Source organism: Schistocerca nitens, chromosome 5 (genome assembly GCF_023898315.1).
Source record: "Schistocerca nitens isolate TAMUIC-IGC-003100 chromosome 5, iqSchNite1.1, whole genome shotgun sequence".
Taxonomy (NCBI): Eukaryota; Metazoa; Arthropoda; class Insecta; order Orthoptera; family Acrididae; genus Schistocerca; species Schistocerca nitens.
In genome coordinates, this window is record NC_064618.1 from 737,487,870 (window position 1) to 737,500,592 (window position 12,723).

At 40.5% G+C, this 12,723-nt stretch overlaps 1 protein-coding gene across 1 annotated transcript in view; it reads right to left on the bottom strand.

The window, feature by feature from the left end:
* The window catches only part of LOC126260965 (exocyst complex component 4), a 239,737-nt gene that overhangs the window by 94,873 nt on the left and 132,141 nt on the right, over positions 1-12,723 (bottom strand). The window contains exon 9 of the mRNA XM_049958489.1: positions 4,834-5,148. Within this exon, the coding sequence (XP_049814446.1) occupies positions 4,834-5,148 (315 nt within the window). The remainder of the gene's footprint in view (positions 1-4,833; positions 5,149-12,723) is intronic.

Genomic DNA, 12,723 nt, shown 5'->3' on the forward strand with positions numbered 1-12,723 from the left:
AGACAATGCCACTCAAAGTAATACCAGATACACGTACAGGTGACTGGTATCCAAAGAGACAACTAATCTTATCCCAAACCTGTGAAGCAGAAGTACATGGTGCGGTGGTTGAAATGTACTATTCCCAGCATTCTTGCTCCCGTCTTTTTATCAGGTGGCAGATCCGGGTACAGAGACACTTAAAGGCAACGAGATGCCCCATCAATGGGTGCTGCTTATGGCATTGGAGTGCCAGCCTACGATCTCAAATAGCCTCTGCAATTTCCGGGAACCATCATGGTACTGTCTTCCATCAGGCAGGGCCCAAGGAACAGAGGACCACTAAATCAGGTGCTGAAAGGATGGCTGTAGCTGTATGCCGGACTGCCTCATCGATATCGCCATATGACGACAGGGAGCCATGGTCGACAGCAGAGGCAAAAGCACCCCAGTCAGCACTGTTGAGAGCCCATCTGTGCAGGCACCCAGGGGAGTGACACTGAGGGAGACACAAGAAGATCAGGAAGTGCTCACTATCACACTGGTCATCGACAAGGTGTGCAAGTAGAAAGGTCTATGGCCAAGAAGGTACCGTGTGCCACACTGAAGTGTGCAGGGTGCCAGTATTCAAGAGGCACAGTTATGTCAGTAAATTTTCCAGGTCTTTTCCGTGGCCAGTGATCATGGCTCCACCCCATGAAGGGTTATGGGCATTGAAATCACCCAAGATTAGGAAGGGGGGGGGGGGGAGCTGAGAAAGCCACTGCAAACAATTTCTGAGACAGTTCACTGTTGGGAGGGAAGTAAACATTGCAGATGGTAATACCCTGAAATGCTCTTACCTAAACAGCCTCAGCCTCAGCCTCCAAAGTGGTATTAAGAGGCACGAGTTCACTATACAAAGTGTGTAGAACATACGTGCAAATTTCACCAGACACAACGTCATATGTAGCAAGATTCTTATAATATTCCCAGTATCAATGAAGATTTGGGGTCTGTGTTGTTAGAAATCAAGTCTCCTGAAGGGCAATGCAGAAGGCAGGTGATGTGCTCAAAAGATGTTGTAGCTCAGCCAGGAGGTGGACAAAACTGCTACAATTCCAATGGAGAATTGTTTTGTCAATACACAGTGAGGCCATGAAGGGACCAAGAAGGCAGATTATGCCTTATGGTTACCTTCTGCCATTGGTTGAGGGGTTACGCCATCAATATACATTGGTTCCGGGTTCCACTGTGTAGTGCAAACTGGGACTTCAGGGGCCACCGGACACTCTGCCTCAGCCACAGGAGTGGAAGAGGCAGGATCTGGTGGCATGGGGGCCACCAAAATGTCCTCCTTCTTGGAGGACTTTTTCTTGTCTTTCCTGTCCTTACAGGGTTTTGATGATTGCAAGGGCTTCACTGAATCAGTTTCAGGTAATAATGGTAATCGCGAAGACCTGCAACCAGCAGCCTGTGGCTTCTTCACTCATTTGCTAGTATCCAGTTGTAGACCAGCAAAAACCTTCGACGAAAGTGTCCTGAGGGACTCCTCCCTGGCAAGCAAGGCCGGAGAAATGTGATTTGTCTCTTGTTAGGAGATGGGGGCCAATGTCCCTGGTAGGTAGGAAGCCATTGATCCCAAAGTAGGTGTGGAGGAAGCAGCAAGAGTAGAGCCCCCAACCATCACAGGGCAGGCATGTTTGAGCGGTCCTGCATGCCCACTGTAGGAGGTGGAACAGGTGGGAGTACCGTCACCAAAAGGTGGCGACGTTGTCATAGCTGTAGTATATGACATTATTTGACATGCTGGGTGCAACCACTCATGCTTATTCTTGGTCTCTTGAAACTAAGTTTGTTAAATCCTTGTACTCTTGAATTTTCTTTCCTCTTGGTAAACAGTGCAATCTGGTAAGCAAAGAGAATAGTACTCTCCATGGTTGACAGAGATGGGAGAATGCACAAAGGGAGCATTTGCATGCAGTGCTCATCCAGTGTCTCTACGGATGGGGATAATGCTACAAAGCAAATACATGTCTCCAAATTTCAAGCACTTGAAGCACCGCATAGGCGGAGAGAACATACGGTTTGACATGGTCCCCTATGTACACAATGGACACAGTGTACACCTTGTCACTCCGAGTTAGCAGGTAGCTCATCATCAGATAGTAAGAGAAGGTCTCTTTGGAAAAGATGCCTGGAACTAAATTTAGACTGTTAAGGGGTGTGACAGTCACCAGCAAGTCAATCAGCTTGCTACAAGCGAGCAGTGTCCATGACTGGGCAGGGGATGCCATTTTGATCAGAAGTGACCCACTTTTCATTTTAGAGGTGGCTGCCACTTCCCCGAACTTGTCTTCTAAGCTCTTCGAAAAGAAGAACGGCGTTGTGGCCAAGAAGGAAACCCCATCAGTCCTTGTACAAACCAAGTACTGTGGGAAGTATTGCTCTGCTTGCTGCTTAGCCCTACATTCCTCCCACGATGTAGCCAAGGACAGAAACATTTTACACTTGTATCTCTGTGTTGTATCTCTCTGCATTGAAAGAGGACTGTTCTTTCATAGAGATGCTGGGACCATATGGCCACCAGAGGGTGATAAAGTCATCCGCTTCATCTGCAGCTGATCCACCATGGTGCCACCACTGAAAATGGAGGCTCTCCCCATGGGCAACAACCAGCCTCAGCAATGGCTGCTTGGCCAGTAATCTGTTGCTCGGAGTCCCTGTGGCCCAGTTACAATGAGCACATACTCCTTGGCATGCATGGGGAGTCTTCAGCTCAAGCCCCAACAGTGTGACCCCTGTGCAGTCAGGGGGGCTACCACCGTGCAGTTACGCAGTTACTTGGTGACACCCCCCCCTCCCCCCCCACAAAAAAAATAGGGTGCACAGATGGAAAGGCACAAAGGTGGAGCACACACCACACTGGGCGACCTTGCCTGCACTATCTGTAATTCTGAAGAATTTTGAAGATTGGTGGCAGGTCAAAGTCAACAATGGGGACCATGTGTTTATTTGATGAGAAGTTGTACAACACATCTAAGTGGAAACTCGAGGCCAATCACAAACCAGTTACAAGCAGGGTCGATTCCAAGAAAACCATCCAATGAAGAGGCAGAGGGAGAAAGGGATAGTTGAAATATAAGCGTGCAGTGCAGAAAGGAAGTAATCCTGCAAAGGTCGTGGCCCCACAGTAGCCAAGCACGTACTCACAAAAGAGTTGTGAACCCCGAGCAGTTCTATTAATGTGTCAATCAAATTCGTACATGTAATACTTTGGAAAATATAGAACCTGACAATGAATGAATATTTCATAGTAGTCCTGTATATTTTGTAACAAGCATCTGAAATGTGATAGGTTATCTCCACATGACTGATTAATGGTGTACTTTTGAGTGTTGTTTTACCAAGTTGTTAATTCCATTTATTGCAAAATGTTTCAATGACTCACCCAGCTCTCTCCTTGGGGTGCTACGAATTATGCTTTTATGAGTACTCTGTAACTGAACTCCAGCCGGCTGTTGCCCTGCACTGCTGTTTATAGCTGAGTTCGATTCCCAACACCAGCTATACCCTTTGATGACCTTTATTGCAGATCCCACCTTGGTATTACATGAAAGGTAAATTATTTCAGCATTTCTCGTCTCTGATGGACGTGACGGTAAGCGAGATCACGATAAATCAAGTGCCAGACCCCAAGCCTTGTTTAAATTGAAAACTCCGTCTCTGTTTATTAGTTTTTCTGATATCTATTGCAATAGACTCCTTAATTATGCTATGCCCAAAACTTGGTGTTTAGACCACCATTATATATTACGCTCTCTCCAAAACTTGGCATTTACACCAAAATTAAATATCTAGGCACAACTTCGTTAAGTGACATGAAATCAGTTGTAGGAAAGATGAATGGTTGAGTTCAGTTTATTGGGTGAATTCCAGGACTGTGTAGCTCATCTATAAGGGATATGGCATGTAGAACATTGTGTGACCCATTTTTGAGTACTGCTCAAGTGTGTGGTATCCCCCCACCAGGTCAGGTTGAAACACACCGAAGCAATTCAGAGGCATGTTGCAAGTTTTGTTATTGGCAGGTACAATCAACAAGCGAATGTTACAGAAATGTTCCATGAACTAAATGTGAATTGTTGGGGGGGGGGAACTGAGGTCCTTTTTCTGAAAAATTACTGAAAAAATTTAGAGAATTGGCATTTGCAACAAACTTCAAAATGATCCTTCTGCCACCAACATATACCTTGCATAAGGACCATAAAGACAAGGGATATTAAACTCTAATCCTCCTCTTACTTTTTTTTAAATGCTTTTTATGACTTGGTAACATGTCACCTGCAAACAGTTAATAAATGATGTTTCTTTTGTTTTAAGAGTAATTATTTTTGTAAAAGAGTATTTATTTCTAATTTTGCTCATCAGACATGGGTTTCTTCATATATTCATTATTGTAATGGCAACACATTAAAAATTTAAGGCTCTGCTCAGCAGTATCATTAACACAAAGTAATGTGCGATGAATGTGAATTTCTGAAGACGCTCATCTCTGATGAACAAAACTAGTAACAAATCAAATAAAATGCAACCTGAGGCATTTTATCAGTGCACTAACTATGTAGCTGACAAGCAAAGGAAAAGCACTAAAATATTACTGTTATTAAGATTTATTATATGTGTTATCATTAATTACTAAAATATATAACAGTAATTTTCGTCTAGAAACTCCTGTAGTAGCAGATGATATGTGAAATACAATTTTATGTAAGACTAAAAAATTTCTTTCAGAAACACCAGCAACTAATACAATGACGAAATCAGCCTACATTTCGGTGATGGTATAATAAGAATAAACCATATTTCTATTACCTGTAATAACGGCCTGGGTAGCCTTAAGTTCTTGACTGTATCTGGATTTGTCATGGCTCTCCAGGCGTCTGGTGCTTTGGTTGCAAATTCTATCTTCCCTGCAACTGTCACATGATGACGTCCCAAGAAGACTTCCTTCACATAATCAGCCAAAAATGCCTTCAATGTACAGTGACTGTTTGAGATACACCCAATTTCTTTCTCAGTTTCTTCAATGAATTTCATCAGGGGAATGAAGATGTATATGATATTCTGAGGATCTGGTTGGCATATCAGTTGCTTAGGCTTTTTAGGGTGCACTGGATCTTCATAGTCCTATAAAAAGTAATGACACTATGTATGATTGAATCACATTAAAAAAGGAAGTAATGTTACGTTATTTACAATGGCATTATATACTATACATTAAGGTTGTAATGTTATGTTATTTAGAATGGCATTATATACTGACAAAATTTATAATAGCTACGTCTTCGTAAAAATGTAGGCCGATATCAGATGGTGAATATGGAGCCGTTGTGGGTGGATATAGATGCACACTGAAAAAATTCTAGAATGGAAATAAACAAATAAGATGAAAGCTTACCATCCACCTGCAGATGATTGATGGGCTGTGAATACACACATTCTAAATCCAGTAAGCAGGTAAGAATATTGAGGTTTAACACACTGTCAATATGATCCTTAGATCTGGGCCACAAGTTCAAACTGAGTAGGGCCAGGGAAGGAAATTAGCTTTGTCCTTTTCAGTGGGACCATCCAAGCAATTACCTTCATCAAATTAGTGGGAAAGTAGGAAACTTAAATCAGGAAACCTAGAATTGGATTAGAGCTCCAGCCCTCCCAAATGTCAGTGTCATAAATATTATGTCACCTCACTTGATTATATACGCTTATATACCTCATCAGATCAGGTTGCAATATAAAGATAAGTCATAGAGCTAGAAAATTGGTAGTGTAATGTGGAAAGACCTGCATGGGAAGAATACATGGTACCTGAACTGCTAATGGTTCCTCAATGAACATTTATAACATACTACACATACAAAACAGGATGGCCGACTAGTTTTCAGTTATGATTGGACGTTCACTGGAAACAGTAACAACCATAAAACATCTCTGAGTATGTGTCTGGAGCAAAGCAGTAGTATAACCACATAAAACTAGATGCAGGAGACGCAGATGGGATATTCAGTGGAAGAATCCCAACAAACTGTAATTATTCCACAAAGGAAATGGCTTACAAAACATTCATTTGACTGATTTTTAATGCTACCACTCTGAGACGTCTTTACCAAGCATGCTCAAACTATGTGACTGAGAAAATTCAAAGAATAAGTTTGTTTCATCATGAGTTCAGCCACTGGCCATGTAACTGTCACGAGGATGCCCTTGTAACACCACAGGCACTGTAAAGATGAAGCATGCGTAACATAATCAATAACTGCCAACATTCTGAGAATTCACTTGGAACAAGATTCAAGCAAAAGAATGCTTCCAACAAGATAAATTTCACAAAATGACCAAGATTGTAAAACTAGTTAAGTCTGAGCTCATGCAGAGGCTTATCAACAATTGTTCTCTCCCTGCACCTTTTAGAAATGGAACAGGAGTTTATATGAAGTATGTTCCACAAACATCATGAAATGGCTTACAGATATAGATGCAGAAATTAGAAGATAATCAGGCCCAGGTGTCACTACAGAGACAGCACAAGTTGCGTTAACCCTTGTCGGGAGAATAAGTGCAACTCTGAATGAGTACTGTAACATCGCAGCTATTTGCATGGCTCCAGAGTTTTGCAGTAAGTTTTATTCCATTAGGTCAAGCTGTATTGGATGCTGGCAATGAAACCTCCAGCCCTGGCTGTTGTGTAGTCGACTGCTGGCATCATAATGCCATCTGTCGCGGTGTGTGGACTGTGAGAACTGCTCTGTGTGGAGCATATTAAGATCACTTATTCATCTCACCTAAGAAACTAAATAACTTTGATAAATATGATCTGTTTGTTTTCAAATTTGGTATAGGAACTTTTATAATTTAGAAGAACAGTGTGTAAAATTTTCATACAGATAACTTCAATAGTTTTGAAAATATAAAAAATCTATTAAAAAGTACTTAAGTGACACTTAGTAAAGTAAATTCAGATAGTAATCATGATAGTTTAAGTTTCTTTGTCATTTGAAAATACTAACAGCACTCTCAGTGTGCACAAGTTGTTTTTAAAGAATTTTAATTCTAAACTTTTAATAATTTTGCTTTCGTAAGGAAAGTAATAGTTTAAAAGTTGATATTTATATTTTGTGTTAGGGTGGGAGTAGATGAGAGTGAATGTGAGTGTGTATGTGGGGAATGCGTCAAATTTCAATTTTATAATGTATTACACCATCCGCAACTAGCAAGTGTTACATAACCAGGATGTCCTGAAAACAGTGAATACTCCTAACTGGTGGATGACATGTCTAGGAGAGTTTGCTTTTTTAATATGGACGCCAGAAAGATAGTAAGAGGATACTTAATTCTAAAGCACATTTCAAGCATATTTTTCTTTTTAATTTTCATTTGGTTTGGTTTTGTGGAACATTTTGTGAATTTTTGCAATATGAAATGACGTAGATGCATTTGCGAATGCTGATTGGAGTAAAGCGGTTTGCGCACGAAATTGATCATGAAAGGTTAATCTGACTGGATAATCATTTTGATCAACCAATGAGAGAAAAGTCTTTTGTGTGTAATTGAATGAGTTATGTGCCCTGTGAGCGACGGCATTCAGTCAGTCGTGGAGTCACTGTCATATGAGAAGGTTATGTTAAATGTGTCCAAAAAAATTATCTGTTAAGATGAAGAAAGGAGGGTTAAACAGCACTTGGTTTGTATCGCCGTGCTAGCAGATGCAATTACGGACATTTCAGTCAAGTTTTGAGAGGTTTTGGAATGTTGGTTGCATAATAAACTGCGAGTGAAACTATTGGCCTTTGTGAATATTCTGCGTGGTGTGTTCCGTATGCACGTACAGAACATTTTGGCGAGCATCTTCTTTCGAAGAATCCACTGAAAAGTACCGAATGTCAACTTGTTTTGTAACAGTGTGTTGCTTGTGTGAATCTCGTAATATTTCAGGTTGGACTTAGCACATTTCTAGCTGTCTTACGTGTGATGTAAGCTGCACGAACTAGTAGTAGATGTACTACCAATGTAAATGTGGGCTTGGAGACACAATAAATTAAAAGGACTGTACTACAACATCAGTATCTACAAACAAAGATTTTCAATGAAGGGAGGAAGCACCCACTTTGCCCTTTATTAATAGAGATTTACAGGTTTATCTCGTTACTGGAGTTACACGGACTTTGTAATCGTAAGTATGGATGGTGGTTTTCTTTAACGCTGCATTTCTCATGGTCTACATAGTACCAACAAATGCAGAGCAACGGGTGGTGAATGGACACTCCACTGAGGTAGGTGGACATTAAATAAATCGCAAAACAAGACACGTGAACACTGCCCCGCCACAGTACTTTTACATGTGCACATCATGTGTAGTGTGGTGTCTTACTGTGGCTAGTTAAAAGGGAAAAAGACAAACCAAACATGATAACATCCTAATTAAGACTCTTCCAGACAGACAGAAGAGCTTTTGTGCACCTAAAACATTTCTTCACTCACACAGCAAATGCACATCAGAAGGTAATTCTCAATGACAGGTCCTTCTTTACTTTTGTGGAAAATGCACAATATCTAATGAAAAGTATCCAAACGCACATACCTATTGCAGAATTGACCACTAGATGTTATGAGAGACAGACCCATCAATATAATAGAAGGCAGGGAGTATTGTGTTGTCAGTAGAGAAGCAGTGACAGCAGAATGGGGTAGTCAGCAGAGCTCAGTGACTTCAAACATGTACTAGTTACTGGATGTCACCTGAACAACAAATCCATCAGGAACATTTCAAAAATTCTAAAGCTGCCCAAGTTGACTGCAGGTTATGTGACTGTGAAGCGACAGCATGAAGGAACAACCACAGCTAAACAAAAGTCACACAGACATCATGAACTGAAGCACAGAGACTGCTGAATATTGCGGAGGATGGCTGTAAAAAATCACAAGAAACCAGCGGAAGGAAGCACTTCTGAGTTCTGGCGTGCTACCAGTAGTCCAGCTAGCAAAATGACTGTGTATGGGGAACTAAAAAGAATGGGGTACATTGGTCGAGCAGCTCCTCATAAGTGATGTATTTCTGCAGTTGATGCTAAGCACCACCTGTGGAGATGTAAAGAGCGAAACCATTGCACAGTATATGACTGGAAACAAATAATTTGGAGTGATTAATCATGCTATGCCCTTTGGCAACCAGATGGAAGGGTTTGGTTTTGACAAATTCCTAGAGAACATTACCTCCCATCACGTGTAGTGCCAACAGTGAAGTACGGAGGGAGCAGTGTTTCGATAAGGGGGTGTTTTAAATGATTAATGTGTTGCCCCTTATTGCGGTTGAGAAGACATTAAATGCAGATGGACACGAACACACTTTACAGAGCATTGAGTACTGTGTATTTTAGAGGAAAAGGTCAGAGACGACGATTGTATCAGCGTGACAATGCATTCCATCATAAAGTAACATCTGAGAGGCAATGGTTGTGGACAAAAACATTGCTGAACTGGAGTGGTTTGACAAGAGTCCCAATCAGAAATCAATGGAACACCTTTGGATCGAATTAGAACACCAACTTTGCTCCCGACCCAGCGTCCAACACTGCTCAAACCAAAGACGAGCTGTGTTGTGCTTTACAATTTTTGTTGTTTTTTATATAATATGATGACTATAAAGTGTTCATCTTTGCAATATGGTACAGAAGGTGTAAAAAACCAATGAAATACAAAATCCATGCATTTCACACATTTGTTTACATATATCATCTGACTTATAGTATTTTCTTTGTGTCCAAGTGAAGTCATGTGTGTCAGATAAACTTACTTTGAAAACCAAGCTCCTAAAACTTTTTGAAAAATTTAAACTTGCTTTTTGTGTTGATTATATCAAAAATTATTGATTATATCAAAAATTATGAAACGTCATGCCTATACTGCATTTTTCACAACATTAATTTCCATGAAAACTGTATTTTGTATTATAGCAACAGTCTTTATGTACATTTGTGTTACGTACAATTTTTGCAGTAGCATTCTTGTTAAAAAAAATTGTCACTCACAGGCATGCGTTTGTGTGTCAACAAGATTAATTAAAAGTTATTTTTTTCTGTTATGTAAAACACTCCATCAGCCAAAGACAGCTCCACTGAGAATACTATTCGCAAGCACGTCACAAGTTAGTTGCTACTCACCGGCAAGCTGTAAATCAAACAGACTGCTACCACACAATTGGAACCAGCTGCAAATGTATCAGTTGGGAGGCCCACCGAGAGAGATGCCCGGGAAATATCAAAGTTACCTCCAGTACTATCCTCTCTCAAGGATAGCATCTCCTGTACAGGAAATACAAGATCTATCACCATTCGTCCACTTGACTGAGAGGTGTGTGATAGGTATAGGTACCCTGCACAGGGGAGGCAGGGACCAGAGGGAACTGCCCTAATTAACAAGGCAGTTCCATAAGTAGATGAGGCTACAGGCTGCACCAAAGACACCTCTTTTCTGGACTTCGAGATGATACTTGGATCATTCTAGTGACTGAAAGAGAAAGTTGCTAGTGAAATATAAATGAAGCTCACAATCCGCTGCATTGTCCACAGAACTGATCATAGGCCCCCACTTTCTCAGTTGAGTGGAAGGCAAGACTTTGAAGAGTCTATGAGAAGCCTGGTTACGATTTCCTATACTTGCACCAAAGGGCTGGAAACTGCACAATCTTCCTAAATAACACTAGGTGGGCACTACACATCAGAGGCTGCTATTCAGGTAGCTGTCTGTGTGAGAAGTACATACAATTAGATTAGGCGATTCTCAATCCAGTGCAGATAACAGCTCTAGGAGACAAGAAATTCAAATCCATCAAAATAAAAACTGAAACCACATTTGAGATTGTTTGAGCAAGACTCAGTATCAAAGCTAGGTATAAACTTATAACTGGATCTTTCTATCAACCACCACAGTTTTTCACTAGTTAGGTACTGCAAGACATCCTCAGAAACAATACTAAGTGGTTTCTCTGAAAAATGTCTAGAGCAGAATTCCTTAAGTCCATTCTTGATTAACTAATGCCAACAAACTGACCTGACCTCTTTGAGGATATCTTCACTGAGACTTATACTAGTGACCATGAGGCAGTTATAGCAACAAGGATTACCAAAGTGTCCGCCCTGGTAGCTGAGTGGTCAGCGTGACTGAATGTCAATCCTAATGGCCCAGGTTCGATTCCTGGCTGGGTCGGAGATTTTCTCTGCTCAGGGATTGGGTCTTGTGTTGTCCTAATCATCATTTTTTCATCCTCATCGACATGCAAGTTGACAAAGTGGCATCAAATCGAAAGACTTGCACCCGGCGAACGGTCTACCCGACGGGAGGCCCTAGTCACAAGACATTTTTATTATCAAAGTACAAATGACAACTAAAACCAATACAAAGTTTTATTTATTGAACAAACTAGATATAGAGGCAGCAGTGTCATGTCATGTCTCAGATATAAACTTGAAACAGTTAGCTCTGAACATGACCATGCAGAAGATCTGTGGCTGAAATTAAAAAAAGGGACCCTGACATTTCACTAGATATATATGTCCCTAATAGAACAGTCCTTGATAGGTGGGACTCTTCATGTTATACAATCATTGTACAGAAAATTCTAAGGAAATAGCAACTACCGAATAGTAGATGTAAAACCGAGAATAGTGCTACAGGTAAAGATATATTAACAGAAATGCAGCTGGCTGTCAAAAGAGCAATTTGTGAAGCATTCAACGATTAGTGTAGCATTATATTGTCAAAAAACCACTCACTCACAGAACCCAACGAATTTGTAAAGGATGTCAGTAGCAGGAATGGTAATGCCCAGACACCAATGGATCAAACAGGAAATGAAACTAAAGGTAGCAAATCATTTTCAAATATTATTTTACTAATAAATATACACAAGTGTTACCAATTTAATTCTAACGACACTAAAAAGTTGAGTGATACAAGTATTAGTGTTGATGGCATTGTGAAAAAACTGAAAATGGTAAAGCTGTATACAGTTAAAGGGACCAATGAATTCTACACCAAATCTGCAGCTAAGCTAGCCCCTCGTTTAAGCATAATTCAGTATCTGCAGGTCCCTGATGAAGAAAAGGTCAGATGGAGTATCAAACTGGACTGGACTGAGGATATCTTGGCAAGGAGGACAGAGCATGTTATCTTGGAAGGAATGTAATTGACAGATCTAGAAATAACTTCAGAAGTGCCACAGAGAAGTGTGTTGGAACATTTGCTGCATACATTGTATACTAATGAGCTTGCTGGTAACATTAATAGCAACGTCAGACAATTTTTAGATGATGCAGTTATTATACAAAGTATCACCTGAAAAAATAGCACAAATACAATTCATGTCCAGAAAGTAATAACCGTTTTGGAAAAAACTCATAAAAACAATTTTTCAAACCAAAATTTATTTTTACAAGAGAGAGTTGTTCTTAAACTATTTTTGTATGTAATTGCCACCATTGTTCACAGATTCGTCACAGTGAGAAACCAACTTTTCTATGTCCTCTTCATAGAAAGATGCTGCCAGTGAAGACTGTCACTGCTGAGCACCATTTTTTGCATCATCATCACTGTCAAATAGTCTTCCTCCAAAATCATGCTTCAAGTTCAGAACAAGTGATAGTCAGAAGGTGCGAGAATGGGACTATAAAGCAGATGATCTAACTGCTCCCTCTCAAATTGCTGAAT